At 42.1% G+C, this 14,409-nt stretch overlaps 1 protein-coding gene across 19 annotated transcripts in view; it reads left to right on the forward strand.

Annotated features, from left to right (window-relative positions):
- PTPRF (protein tyrosine phosphatase receptor type F) overlaps positions 1-14,409 on the forward strand; it is a 378,483-nt gene that overhangs the window by 128,631 nt on the left and 235,443 nt on the right. For all 19 annotated transcript variants that reach the window (XM_032117430.1, XM_032117429.1, XM_032117435.1 and 16 more), the window contains one exon: positions 1,927-2,088. In XM_032117430.1, the coding sequence (XP_031973321.1) occupies positions 2,004-2,088 (85 nt within the window). In that variant the 5' untranslated portion in view covers positions 1,927-2,003. The remainder of the gene's footprint in view (positions 1-1,926; positions 2,089-14,409) is intronic.

Raw genomic sequence — 14,409 nt, forward strand, 5'->3', positions numbered from 1 at the left:
TCATCCCTCTTGATCCAGGCATTTCTTCCCATTCCTGTGTGGGCCATATCTGGGGAGCTGGCTAACGCTGGGCCAACTGCTTGGGGACTGAACAGAGTTTCTCGTTGGAATAGCACTTATGCAGCTATAGAGATACAACTACCTGTCTCTGTCTTTGCTATGTAAGACGTGTTAATGGTGCTTTTAGTAATCCTTTGGTGAGAGATGAGTGAGGATAGGGAAGTTGGAGGGCAGCAAAGATAACTGAGTGTGTGGCTGGTACAAAGAGCCTCTTCTGCAGTATTCGCAGTCTTGCTGCTGAACTTAGTTAGATTTATGCCTTCTCATTGAGACAATAAAAACAGGATGAGATGATCAGTATTCTCTCTGCATCTAGGTTAGAACTAGGTTATTTTGTAAAATATTTTCAGATGTCTTGGCTGCAGAAGATGTTGCATAAATAAAGATTTCTCTGTGTTGTGCAATATTATAACGTGAAAAGATTTACTGTGCAAATACAGTAACAGAATGGAGAAGAATCATGGTCTCCTGTTTGTTAGTACTATGCAATGTAAATATTTGCCAAGGTAGATTCTCTTGAGATTTCTTGTGGATTTCCCTAGGCACGATCATTGCTGGCATTCTTTGAGCACCGTGTTTTTGTCAGAAGTAGACGTGTTTGTGACTTGTGATACTTCCATCAAAAGCTCAGCGGTTTCCAAAAAAACAATACACTTCCAAACCTAGCAAAATTCAAAAATATCTTTGTTAGAGCTGTCTTGAAGGTGTTTTTGAAATGTCTGCTAGCATAAGAGTGGTGCGTTGGGCCACACACAGCATGCGCAGCTGCAGATACTTTGCTTCAAGGATACTCAGGAGGTCCACTCAGGCTGGCATATGCCAGCATGAGATCTTTTCACTAATGATACTGTGTTGGTAAATTTGGTAACTTTTGCAGCTTTGTGGAGAATTACACCAACCTTTAAATAACTCTTGAGCTTGCATTGAGATGCCTGGTATTGAAAGTGTGAGCCCCTGTGACTGCTGAGTGTGATCACTTAGGGCATGGGGCTTGCTAGCTCCTTTAATGTCTGTCTTAACAGGTAGACCTTAGACTTCGAGGTGAAAGTACAATGAGTATATTCTCGTTAAAAGATAGAAAAGGCAGATACACAGAAATTGTATTCTTTTAAATACCTGCCTTTTTCTGGTTGGTTTTCAAGGAATTTTCTGTATTTCAATATTCAAGCAGATGCCCAAGTTAAGGCAATTTGCAAGATAATTTGCTTTATTTTGGAGAAAGAATATCCACTCATAAATCCTTTTAGGTAGTCATCCTCTCCATTTTGGAGAGTTTCAAGCTGACATGTTTGCTTTGGGTAAAGCTTCTCTTTATAGACACTTTCCTTAATAACATTCTGCTGTGACTCTGGTAGCCCTGTGAGCTGACAGCTGATCCAATTCAGCTTCTGTTTCTTCTGCTTGAACCCGTTGAGACTTGTCTGGTGTACACTAGCCCAGCTGGATGGTCCAGGCTATGCTTTACATGCAATTTGATCAGAAACCTCCCTGCATATGCAGTCAAACATGTCTGTCTAGGGCACATGGGAAGAGAGTTACAAGAGCTTAAGACTGCTTCATGTATGTAATGTGCAGCTTTGGAACTATTTGTTGTGAACAACAGCAACTAAAGGATGCATTAATAGTCCATAAACCAGACTGTACATGAGGGTAAACTTGGAGATGGGTGCATTTATGCCTCCTGACCCTTGAAATCAGCTTATTGAATTTGGAGGCGTGTATGGTGCTCTACTGCTCATGCAAGGAAGATAGTTAAATTTCTCTTTAAAAGTATCTGTAATGATGTTTTTGCAATGCAGTTTGGTATACTAGCAGTTAATCTGTGTTTCATAATAATTTTCCTTTTTTTCCTCTTTTGGTTTGCAGGAGTAAGTCTGTGTCTGTAACACTGGATGTACTGACCACTTGCCTCAGACTGAAGAGGACTTGCTCTACTTTGGAATATGGTGCCTAACTTCTGCATCCCAGTACTCACTGTGCCAGCAGCCATCTTCTGCTGCTTGATGCTGCCTTTTGTAAGAGCGGACAGTAAGTGACATTTGGTTTTGGAAAGCCTGAATGCCTTGCAAATTTCTTTCCAGAAATATTAAACCTTCTTGGTTTGTACGGGAAACACTGAGGGCTAAGAGACAACTTCCCCCCTCCCCCCCAGTCTTTTATTTCCCAGTGTACGCATTGCAGATAAACAGGGTATGTGTGAAGGGGCACGAGTAGAACTAAAAAGACTGACAAAATTTATTCAAGTGCTGGAAGAATTTCTGTAGTAGCTGCAAGATCAAAACCTGACAGTTTGATTTCTAACACGTACAGATGAGTAAAGAAAATTGGGGGCGGAGGAAGAAAGAAGTATTGGGGTCACAGTAATCCCTGTTACTTCTTCCTTGTTCTTTTGCCAGCTCTTGTAATTTGTGTAGCACTGAGACATCTCTCCTGAGTCAGCAGGCGGTTGCTGTTGGAGAAAGCTGTTGGGGAAGAGGGTGTGAGTTCTTACCTTCTGGTGTAGCTCTCTTACACCTGTATTTCAGCAGAATTGGAGTACAGTGTTTCCTTGTGGTCATACTTTAAGCTGTTGTGTCCTTGCTGTTGTCCTGGTAGTCCCATAGAGCTGCTGTGAGTGGCTTTAATTAGCCCCATCCAGCCAAGGGAAATGTGCACAAAACGCTGTTGTGGACAGAAAGGAGCAGAGAAGCATGGCTGATGGTAGCCTACTAAAAACACCTTATAGTAGGAATGTCTTATGGAATGGGTTATGCAGACAGCAGGAACCCTCGTGGCTTTGGCTTTTTGCATAATCTTGGGGCGTGTATTTGTTAGGCAGTCCCCAAGTATTTGTGCAGCCTCTCTCCCTTTTTTTTTTTAACCTGTACCCAGATTTTCGGTGTCCAAATGTCTGCACATTCATCATGGTCTCTGGCTGTTGTGAATACTCCTTGTCTGCGAAAGTACCAGGAGCTCCTGGGATGCTTGAGTTGAAACCCAGGTGACCATGATGCACCTCCTGAGCTGCCAGCGGTTATGTCTTTCTCACTGCAGCTTTAGTCACCAGGCTTATAACTTGATGTAATTTTGTGAAAGTTGAAGGAGATCTTGATTCATGTTGGTAGGAACCTGGCTGAATGTAGAAAACAGACTGGGGGGTCCTAAATGTCCTTAACTGAAAGGAAGGACTAAATTTAGAGAAGATGAAGTGAAGAGTGACGGAGGGATGTGAAGAAACATACAAATTCACTTCTTTTGTTGTCATTAGGGATGACTTGCATAGAGAGCAGATGAATGTGGGTCTGTATGAGTCTGAGCTGTCCAGTTAAACTGGGGGCAGCAGCTGTCTCCTTCCTCAGCTTACTCTGCTGTCTGCTGGTGCTGTTGAAAAGTGCTTATTCAGATCACTTTACATCTGCATATTGTAGCCCATTTTGGAATCTGGCATAGAGAAATACTTGTTTAGTGTTCTGAGGTGTATAAAAATTCCCCGAAAGTTATTACTGGCTCCTTCAAAGGAGAGAAGCATCACTCACATCACAGCTGTGCAGAAGCTGGTGGAGCTTGAGGTGTCCTAGGACATTTCTTGGCCTGAGGATAACTTGTGGTAGAGGTGCTTTGCTAATTTTGTGGAATACTTCCACATGCTTAAATGTAACAAAATTGGCTGTTCCTGTGTGGTGTCTCAGGTGTGGAACACTTCTGTGTTGAGGAACAAGTTTATCTGTATGTGTGCCTTTTTCTCTGGTGCAGACTGACTCTGAATTACTTTTTCTTAATCTGGAAGGCAGCTCTGGAGGGCACTGACCTTTTAACCACCACAGCCACCATGGATTAATCAAGGGTTTCCTAGGATGGAAAATGTTGCTCTGTGTATTGTAGCAATTTAGAGGTTTTCTCTCATGTGACCCACTGAATCTTGCCACCAACCCTCAGAGGCTAGGAGCTGTGTGAAAGGACCTGTCTGCTCTGTGCCTCTGCAGGGGTAAAATGTCACCCCCAAACCCTGCATTTGACATGACCTGCCATCAGTGATGCAGACAAGTGATGCTTTAGTGAATCTGGCATTGGAGAGTCTTGGTTCAGGACAGTAGTGGAGGGCAAGGGGAAGGTATGACAATGTATGGACACCTGAGCTTCCAGTAGAAGCTAGAGAGAGATGCTGTGAAAGGAGCACCCCATGTGCACACTCCTCAGTTTTTTTTGGTCCCTGTACCATCCTGTTGGCTTCAGTGAAAGAGCATTTATTTACACTGATAAGGGCTGTTCCCAAGAAATGACTCTGATTCTCTTTTCCCCATTGCAGTGCTGCTTGGAGTCAGTGGAGGGATGGGCAGGCTCTGTATCTCCAAAGCATTCCTGCATTTTCCCCACTAAAAGCAACTGGATAATGGGAGCAGGGTTGTCCCTGGAGTTTCTGGAGTCAGTCCCCAAATAGCTTTTTATAGGAGCAGGGAAGGATGGCTGGAGATAGGCTGTGCTGCATCCCTGGCAGCCGTGTGGCGCCTGGCTGGGTGCTCAGGGAGCACCTACGACTGGGTCTTCCCTGCCTTCCCCACCTGCTGTTGCTGTTACACATCTCAGTGTTGCTGCTGTAGCTTCCTGACAATTAAGGCAGCTGGCAGAAGGCTGGATGTTAATGCCTGAGATAAAGCAGGTTGAGTGTGTACTGCCTGGCAGAATTACCGCCGGGCTGTGCTGGTGCCTCCCCTGAAATTGAGTTCGCGGGAGCTGTGAAAAATGTCAGCAATGAGGAGTGGAAGGAGCATCTAAAGGTTAAACTGAGTGGCAGAGTGTCAAAAAAAGAGGGGCTCACTGGGTGCCTCTGTGGCAGCAGGAGGGGAGTGGTGGCTTCCTGGCCGCTCTGGTGCAGTGCTGGGAGGAGAAGGTGAGTGGGAAGGGGCACATGCGCATGAGCAGTGGATACAGAAGTGCTAATTTGGCAGAAAGCGCTTTCAAATCCTCCCCAGCTTTTACAGACTGCAATAAGAAATTATTAAATTTTCTCTGTGATCTGACTGTGTTTCTCTCAGGGTGACCCTAATTCCATTAGAGCAGCTCGGAGCTGATTCAGGATGGCTGTTTTACCCATTCTCTCTCAGCTTGCTTGTGTGGGTTTTTTTTATACACTCTGTACTTCCCTGTCTGTCAGCTTTTGATTGTACATGGGAAAAATGGCTTTGCAGATTTCAGTTAATGTTCAGAGCAATTGTAAACTAAAAGATGCTTTTTTTCAGCTTTTGAAAATGTGTCATTTATTCTAATAAAATAAAAAAACTACCAAAAATCCCCTCTCAAAACAAAATGCAGAGAAAATGGGGAAAAATCAATAATGTCATGAGAAATCATCAGCACTGTCTTTTGTTGTTGTCTTGGTTTTTTAAAAATTAGGCTTTGTTTTTGAGTTCTGGGCACAGGTTCCATTAGCCAAAGGAAGAGACTGGGTGACCCATCCTAGGTCTTTTCTAACCACAGTGTATTTTGGTTTGTCTTGCACAGAATTTCAAAGGGCTTAAGGAATAAAACCACTTCAAAAGTGACCTTGTAGAAGGAAGGAACTAAGGCAGAATAAGGCCAACTACCTGTGAATTGATACCTGGTAAACAAATAATTTGCACCTTTTGATTTCTAAAGGTAGAGCAAACTTGGCTTTTATTTGAGGGGTAGATGAAATGTGCCTCAATGAGCTGGTGTGGTCAAGGCAGGGCTCTGGCTCCCACCACCTCTGGCCAGAAAGGACCCCGAGTCTGAAGTGTCTCAAGGCTGCTCTGCCCCTGAAAGAAAGAGCTGCTTTATATCTGAAAGATGTGCATCTTGTACATGGGAGGTTTTTCTGTGTGGGTTTTTTTTGTTTTTAATCAAAGTTTCTTGGATGCTAATTGAATCATGGAGACACATTAAAAAGTAAAATAGAAAGGTAGGATGCTCATGCTTGTGATGGTTGGGAAAAGAAAGAGTACTAAGATGGCTTTTCTAGATATGGTGATGTCTAAGAATAGTAAGATGGCCCTTTCTAGCTTCAGGTGAGTTCTGTTGTGCCAGGGATTTTGCACTGTACCTGAAGTGCTGTCTGGAGATTTTGGGTGGAAGAGCACTGGAGGGAACATCTGTTATGGTGCTTGGTTCTCCTTGTCCCCTAACTCTGTTGTATGCCCTTATTGTTTTGTGCTCCCAAGACCAGCTTGGCTTGTTTTGACTCTCTGATTCAGCTCTGCTGCCTTAGCTTCATAACCTGAATGATGCCTCAACAACAGCTCAACCCCAAAGAGAGCTGATCCAGGCCACCCTGAGGGACAGACTTGCTGTTGTGCAAGCCTGGAAAATGGCCACTTTGCAGAGCTGGGCAGAGGGATCCCATCCCAAAAGCTGGATGTGAGGCTTCTCCGCTGCTGCCTTGCATCAGTTTCTGTTTCCAGCTTTCCTGTTTGTATGCCTGTCCCTAAACACTGCATGTAGTGATTATGTGTAATTGATGAGATTGGATCCAGGTATTGCAGCACAAGTAAATATTAATTTTCTGCAATTCTACCTTCACTAGCTTGACATGCTCCATCAGAAAGAAGAACATGGAAAATACTGTTTAGGAAAACCCCTGTACCTGAGGCATTGAGGTGGCATCATTAAGGGACAGGTTGAAATATTAACCACAGTTATTGTGCAGTGTTTATTTTTGGTGTCCTTACTCATCATATATATAAATATATGTATTTAGGTAGAAATGGATTCTGCACTTCTCTGTAAAATACCTAAATGCTGCCTGCTTGTAGCTAAATGTTGCAGACATCAAGGTAGAAGGGATGCTGTGAGGACAAGCATCACATATAGAGTAGACAACAGATGATCTTCTGTATTTATAACCCTTTTAGCTCCAGCACTTGCAGAAGACATGAATTTGTTTGGGTTGCTACCCAGAACAAATCACAGCATGATGATTTGTCTTTTTTATTTATTGTTAAAGCCAACAGCATTCATCAATCAACATCAGCTGCCAGGTCAAAGGTCTGCTTAGCCCCAAATCCCTCATCCAGTAGTGGTCAGTACAAAGAACTATGGAGGATGTAAAAGCAGCATAAATATGTAGTGATCTCTTCCTGTTGTCCTCACGGCGTCCTCCGTGAGTGGTGGCTCCTAAACCCAGAGAGGTGCTGTAGTAACTGCAGCCAAGCTTATTCTGGGTTTTGTTCTTAGACATCTCTGAGCATGTGGTCAGTGTGCAGGGACATCTGGGGGGCAGTGGTTTGCATGGAGACCACGGTGTAGGCTCTGACTGTTGCCTCGACTCCATGGCTCCTTGTTTAAGCCCCTCACTGCTGCTGTGCTGGGCAAAGCATCCCCACTTGGCGTTTGCACCATTCAGACTCAGCTGCACAGCCAGAGTTCCTCTCCTGCTTTCACAAGGGACTTCATGTGTTTAAGTGTCCAGCAAAGTGACAAATGTTGAGGGGATGATATATTTCATACTTGTTCTTTGAGAGAGTGTGTGCTTATTTGCTTGGTGATACAGAAAACCGATAGAACTACCTGCTTACAATTTTATCTTCAGTGTAGATTCATAGATTTTTAAGGCCAGAACTCGGATCAGAGCAGTCTTTTACTCTGACCTGCGTAACACAGGCTGTATAATTTCAGTAGTAATTTCTGCTTCTACTTTTAACAGCTGTGGATGAGCTAGCACGTAGCTTTTGGGGGGCTATCAAATCATGATTTGAAAACTAAATGGTAGAGAATTTATCCAGCTACTGTATGATCTGTAAAAATGGCAAGTAATCATTATTTCTTCAAATCTGTATTTATTGCAAACTACACTTATGCATTTTTAGGGTTTAGATACTGGATATTAGAACATCTGTCAGCGAGGCTGGAGACTCCTGCTATTTATTGCAATCTCCTGGGGAAGCAACTTGAAGTGGAGGAGTTAGAGAACCTGAAAGTTTGTACTTCCTGTTGTAGAAAAATGGGCTCATCTTTTTTATTCTGACCAGATATAATTTTTCTGGTTCTTCACTAGTCCTCCAGACTTTTCAATATGTTTTTTAAAGTCAAGAGACCAGGACCAAGACAAGTGGCTGCATTTTCCAACAGTACAATGGCACTTTAGCCTTTTTACCCACAGCATTCAGCTGGGAACGTGGTCCTCCACGGTGACCTCTGAATTCCTTTCTGGACCTCTGATTCCCAGGATGCAGACTCGTATTTCATTAGTGTGACTTGGCTTTTTGCTTGTGAATATCTGTCTGTAAGTACATTAAAATGCATTTTGCTGGATCCCAGCTCATTTAGTCATCTGAGTAATTCTTTAAAGGTAATTTTCCCTTTCTGTTTGTAGCTGACTACCAATCTTGGTAAAGCTTACCCTTTACTTTCCAAATCTAATTGCAAGTGAGTTGTGTTCATTCACAGATGTTAATCAGCTGTGGCTATTTGCAGAGGCTGCTATGTGTATTTTAATGAGATATTTAAAGTACCCTATAGTAGTGATGGTAACATTCTTTGCAGATGGAAAGGGGTGCCAGAAAACCGGTAAAATAATATGGTTTGTCGTGCTGCTCCTGGCTATTACTAGTACTGATGTCAGAAAGGGAAAACGTGCAAGATCTGCTGGAGCCTTCAGTGTTTTAGCTGAGCAGTTGTAAAAAGCAATGATGTGGTAATAGGAATGCTTTTTTTGTTTCTTTGATTATCTGTTCATTACACTGGTGCTTCAGAATGATACTGTAATATAAGATGCTCAAGCTCATTTTTGTGAACAACCAAGAGTATGAAATTTGTTTGCTCAAAATGTTAGTCAATCTTTTTTGATGTTGAACATGCCTGGTTTAAAGAGGAGTGGGGAAAAAAAGCATCTGTTCATGGGTGCTTTTTCTCTGGTAAGTTGTCTATCTTTATGTATCAGGAGCTGAAAAGCCATGGTGTACTCTTAATTGAATGCTGTGTTTAGTCCCTTGTGAGAATCAGTGCTTTGTCTGTGCCAGAGACAAATCTCATTTATTTTGTTGGTGTGAAAACACTGTAGGGTGCTTATTGAAACTTCAAGTCATAGAACTGTCTTTTGCCTTGCACACTTTACTGACATATGATCACTGAATTAAATCAAAGCACTTTTTATAGTGGATGATGGCTTTACATTTGTATATGAATTGTAGCCTGCAATGCTAGAGCTTTGTATGTCTGTTAGTTTTGAATTTCTCTGATGCATCATAGCATTAAGCCTTCACAATAAGGGGCATTCACATGGTATTAAAAAGAAATAATTACAGAATATATTCCATTTCATGTAGTACAGGCTGGAATGACTTCACAGTCGTCCTGTGCTTTGCAGATGGTCCTTCACTGCATATATTACTCATTATTTCCTTCCCCCCCCCCCAGTAATTAATAATAGGATTTCCAGGAATGTATTTTGTAAGATTGGATTGAGACATACAGGTAGTACCTGGTCAAACCTTAAAATAAATGGAAATGCCACCATTTTCCAACAGAGGTTCGTTGCACCAATGGTGACTGTTCTGAGTTGGTGCTTTGAATAAAGTCAGCATATCAGGAGGAGGTTTGGAGTTGGTTTGTCTTTGCTACATGAGGTTATTCTACTTGAGCTGATAGAGGATTCTCTGGAAGTAACTGGGGTCTCGTGGAAAGGACCATCATCAATCCACTGTTAGCACTCTTAAATACTGCAGATTTAAAAGGAATCACTCAGAATTCTTGCTTGCTTTTGCTGCTCTTCTTGCAAATTCTTTTAAATTTTTTACAAACTCTGTCTACTTATGATAACTTTGTTGGCTCACCTGGAAGGTGACTGATACAAGCCCTTGGCAGTGAATTGTCACATGGGGAGACAGTGGTGACTGTTGAGCCTCTGCTCTTTGTTATAAGGGTGCAGAACACCTACGTGTTTTCTTCGTGTTTATTTTTAGCCAAATCCACTTCAACTGTTGTGTTACTTCTGTTAAAGGTTGTTTTGAAGAGGGATTTTAAAGAGGCCAGGAAATACTCAGCAGCTTTACACATGTAGGGCTTTTGCCCCTGAAAAACTCCACTTGTAATGACCATTTTGAACCTCAGCATTAGTACAGCTGTGCCTGGCAGGTGGGGCTGTTCATTTTCACCCACTTGTCAAAAGCTCTGGGGACTTGTGTGAGTGGGAGACAGAGTGTGTTGCAAAGATCTCACTTTGGTGTTGTTCCTATCCTAAGATAGGGCATTTCCTTGGTTTTCAGGCTCAAAACTGAAACTGTGTCTTTTGAGGTAGTTGCAAGAGTTACCATGCATTGATTGCAGAAAGGTTTTCAGTCCCTGCATTTGGGGAAAAACAACGTCTTGGAAGCAAGGCAGCTGTAGTGTATTGTACTTACAGAGTGTTTAATTTGCAAGAGGGAAAATTCATTGAAAGAACTGAACAATGAGTAGTGAGATTCTTGTTATATGCTGAAAATGGTTAAAATACTGATACAATGATGACAACTATGTATTTTGTTTAGCATCAAACAGAAGCTTTCAGCTTTTCCAGGATGCAGGAAAAACCTCAGAGAAGCAAACTTATAAGAAAATACTTTCATATTCCTATTTAAAGGACAGAGATGCCTGGTCCTGACACAGTATTCTCACTCTTGGAATGCTGAGTACAGAGTTTAGTATGGCTCTTGGGAGGATGAGGAGGGTAGTCCAAGACCTGGAAAGACTCCCTTTACTCTTGTTTGATGTAATAGGTAATGGTCCTGGTTGTTGACTTGCCATTTATACTTGCTACAGCAAGTAGACTCCCAGTATCCTTTTTTATGCTCTGTTACACACAGTTTATCAGGGGTTAACACAAAGTTCCTTAGTTATAACCTGTTCTTTCCAGCGTTTTAAGAGTTCATGGCTGAAATGTGCCCTGCTTGGTCTTGGGGCAACGTTCAAGTTGAGGGACCGTATTTTAAGAGTTGGACATTTGTTTTTGGTTCTTTCTGCAAAAGTTGTCTTTGAAGGCTGTTAAAAACAAAGAGAGTGGAAAAATACTTCTGTACCCTTAAAGCTGACTGTGGTGTTATTTACAGATCTCTAGTCTAAAATGTCTGTGAAACCATTTGACCACCAAAGCGCATCTGTAGTAATGTCCAGAGAGAACAGAACCTGATTTGTGGAATGAGTGACCCGTAGAAAAACAGGCTGCTGAATAATATAAAGGGAATTTCATGCTGGATCACTATGTAAAGGATGCTGTGTGAGCTCGTGTGTAACTAAATTGCCTGTGTATTCATTCTGTGAAGGTAGCCAGAGCCGCTCTGATCTCGGCCTTCCCAAGAGCCAGAGGTGCACAGCAGAGGTGTCCTCCAGGTCCTCCAGTGCCCAGCCTGGAATGTAGGCAGGGAGAATTAATTTGCACCGACACCATGAAGTTCCTCTTCTAGTGCATTTGTCTATTTCTTGAGGCAGCTGTGGAAATAGAGAGGTTTTTTTGTTGAAGTTGCTCTGTGGTTGTACTGCAGGCCACAGGGGCTTGGTCTTGTCTTTCTTGGCAATGCCTGTCGAACCTTTTTCTGCCTTAGTAAATGTATGGAACATTTAAGATATTTAACTGCCAAAGTTTTGGGGTTTTTTTTCTCAAATGCTAAAATACACCACTGTTCATATGTCTGTAGAGTTGTGTGCCCTATTTTAAGAGCAGAGTATGATTTGGGGGTTTTTTTACATTTTAAGACAAAATCCCTGCACTGTTCAGTCAGCATCCATGCAGTGCTCAATGTCTTTTCCATTAGACATTCAGCCTTCTGTTGCAGATAAAGCTTTTTTTTCAGAGGCAAATTTAGCTCAAAAATTCCAGCATTGTCTGTAATCTGTAGTATGTTGTGTGAGAAGAGTTTCCTGTGTAGTTTTGTGTAATTTAGGAAACTCCAGTTAACATTTAAAGTTACATGCAGTATACCATGTGGTGTTTTCCAAGTTTATGTCAAATTGCAGAATTATTTTGTGTTACAGTAACTGCAGACTGTGTCAAACTCTAGGTCCATTTATCCCAAAATTATCCCAACATAAGCCTCCAGTAATGGCCAACAAATGCTAGATGTTTTAAGGAGGTACAAAAAAAGATTGTCTCGTACTCTTGCCTTTTCTCCCCACCCACATTAGTTCCCGTTTCCTATGTAAAATCAGAAGTTGTTCTCAGAAACTGGACTTGTATTACTGCTTCTGTAAAGCTTTATTAATTGCAACAACTCTAAATATTGTTTTATCCACATGGGCAAAGGAATAATACCCAGTGTAGTTTTGTCAAGGTCAGATCAATCTAATTTCCTTTAATGACAGGCTAACAGGCTTTGTGAATGGAGAAGCAGTAGATGTCATTTATCTTTAGTAAAGCTTTCAGTGCTCCCTCATGAGACTTTTTCCTGTGAAACATCTGCTCATAGGGTGGGTATTTGGCAGTTTGGTAGCATTCAGCATTTGCAGTAATGATCTCTCTCATAGAATAGAGAACATGCTTATTAAATTTGCAGGCAACAACAAGCTGGGAAGAGAGGCAAACATGTTGGAGGACACCATTAGAATTCAAAATTATGTCTACAAATTGGCGAAACTATCTGAGAGGATGTATGTCAATGAGGAAAAATGTGGATAGATGTTTGAAAATAGGAGTAATCAGCTACATAAATACAGAATGAGAGACAACTGCCTAGACAGCTGGTATACAGAAAAGGTCTTGCAGTGGTAATGGATCATAAACCATACAGGAGTTGACAAAGCAGTGCTGTTTTGAGGGGGACAGACATTACAGTGACAGGCAGAAATGAGGAGTACCATCCTGAAGACACATTTGGTAGTCTTTCTACTCTGCTCACATGGGTAATGCCTGTGGTGAAACATCTCAACCTGAGCATCCCAGTGCCAGAATGGAAGGATTAACTGGGGAGGAAGCCAGTCCTTCCCATCCACTGCTAGGAGAATAAGTAATGTGTTTGAACTGCAGCTGGGAAGTTCAGGTCAGGCACTAAGCAATGCTCACAGACATGCAGGATTGTTGGGCATGGAATTGAATTTCTAGAGGAACTTCTGGAATTTCATACACAAACAGAAAGTGTTCCCTCAGATGTGTTCTGAATAGACTGTGTGATCTTTTTAAAATGAATGTTTCTTTGTCTTCATTTATGAACCAGGAAAGGTACAGTCTCGTAGCCTGTCATCCCTAGGTCACCTGATACTCCTTATATTTTTATCCTGTCCTTTTTTCATCCTCCACTCAAGGGACAGTCACTGTCTTTCCTCTGATTACGTATCTCTGTGTGAAAGTGTTTTCCAGGTCCTTAGTTCTCTTCAGTGCCCTTCTCTGACTTTGTAGTTCTGCTCTAAAGGAGCTGGTGGGCGAATACAGGGGAGAATATGACAATTGCAAACATCCACTAGTTTTCTCATGAACCCTTGTAGGTTTGCTATCTTTTTGCCCACATCTGTGCATGACTAAAGGTCAGGTGCCTGTTACAATGTGTGGTTCATCTTCTGAAGCCATACAGTTAACTCAGCTCTGCAAACTGTAGCAGGTAATTCTGTGTTTGATTTTTTTCTTTCAGTACATGTTGTGTATTTATCTGTAGATAGTTGGTGTCTGAGCTTTGCTGGTTGCAGGGGCTTTGCTCACCAAGGCAGGGCTCTGGTGTGTGTCTGGTGGTTGCTGCTGTGGTGTGCAAGAACCCATCTCTCTGACAGCACCAAACTTCTGTGCTGTCCTGCAGACTGTCAGATATTCCTAAGGAAGACAGTATGGTTGTGCCAGCCCATATAACACAGCACACAGAGCAGCAGAGCAGGTTGGAGGCTCTGTGTGTGGACCACTGCAGGCCAACAATGCTGCTTTGCTGTCCAGAGCAGCACTGACCAGCAGCTCCTTGGGGGGGGGGGGGGCATTGAAACAGCTTCTGGCAGCTCAAAATGCTTTGGGAAACAATTGCAAAGGGTGCTGTAGGTCTTGCAAGACCTTCTCACTAAGATATGTCTAAATGCTTATTTATGTGCATGAACGGGAAAATGTATTAAAAATGTGTATTTGTATAGAATGCTTTTCATGTTAATGGTACTGGAAGGGAAAATGTGTAAGGTTTTTTTCCTTCTCCTTCCAGTAGTCATTCTTGCTATGAATGGCTATATATCAACTCATGAATTTCTGTCCCAGGGCTGTATGAGATGGGAGTATCTCATGCTTCATGTTAAAAGATTACGGTTAATTTATTGTGTGTTTGTTGTGGATAAGAAAAAGCTATTTACCCACCTTGACTTTTCCTTTCCTGGCTTTCATAAAAGAGCCATGTAGTTCTTGCTGAAGAAGTACAGATCGGAGATTTGTCTTTTTAATGAATTGATTTAAATCAAAATGCAGGCCATTACATTGAGTTCCTGAAT

Source organism: Corvus moneduloides, chromosome 9 (assembly GCF_009650955.1).
Source record: "Corvus moneduloides isolate bCorMon1 chromosome 9, bCorMon1.pri, whole genome shotgun sequence".
NCBI lineage: Eukaryota > Metazoa > Chordata > Aves > Passeriformes > Corvidae > Corvus > Corvus moneduloides.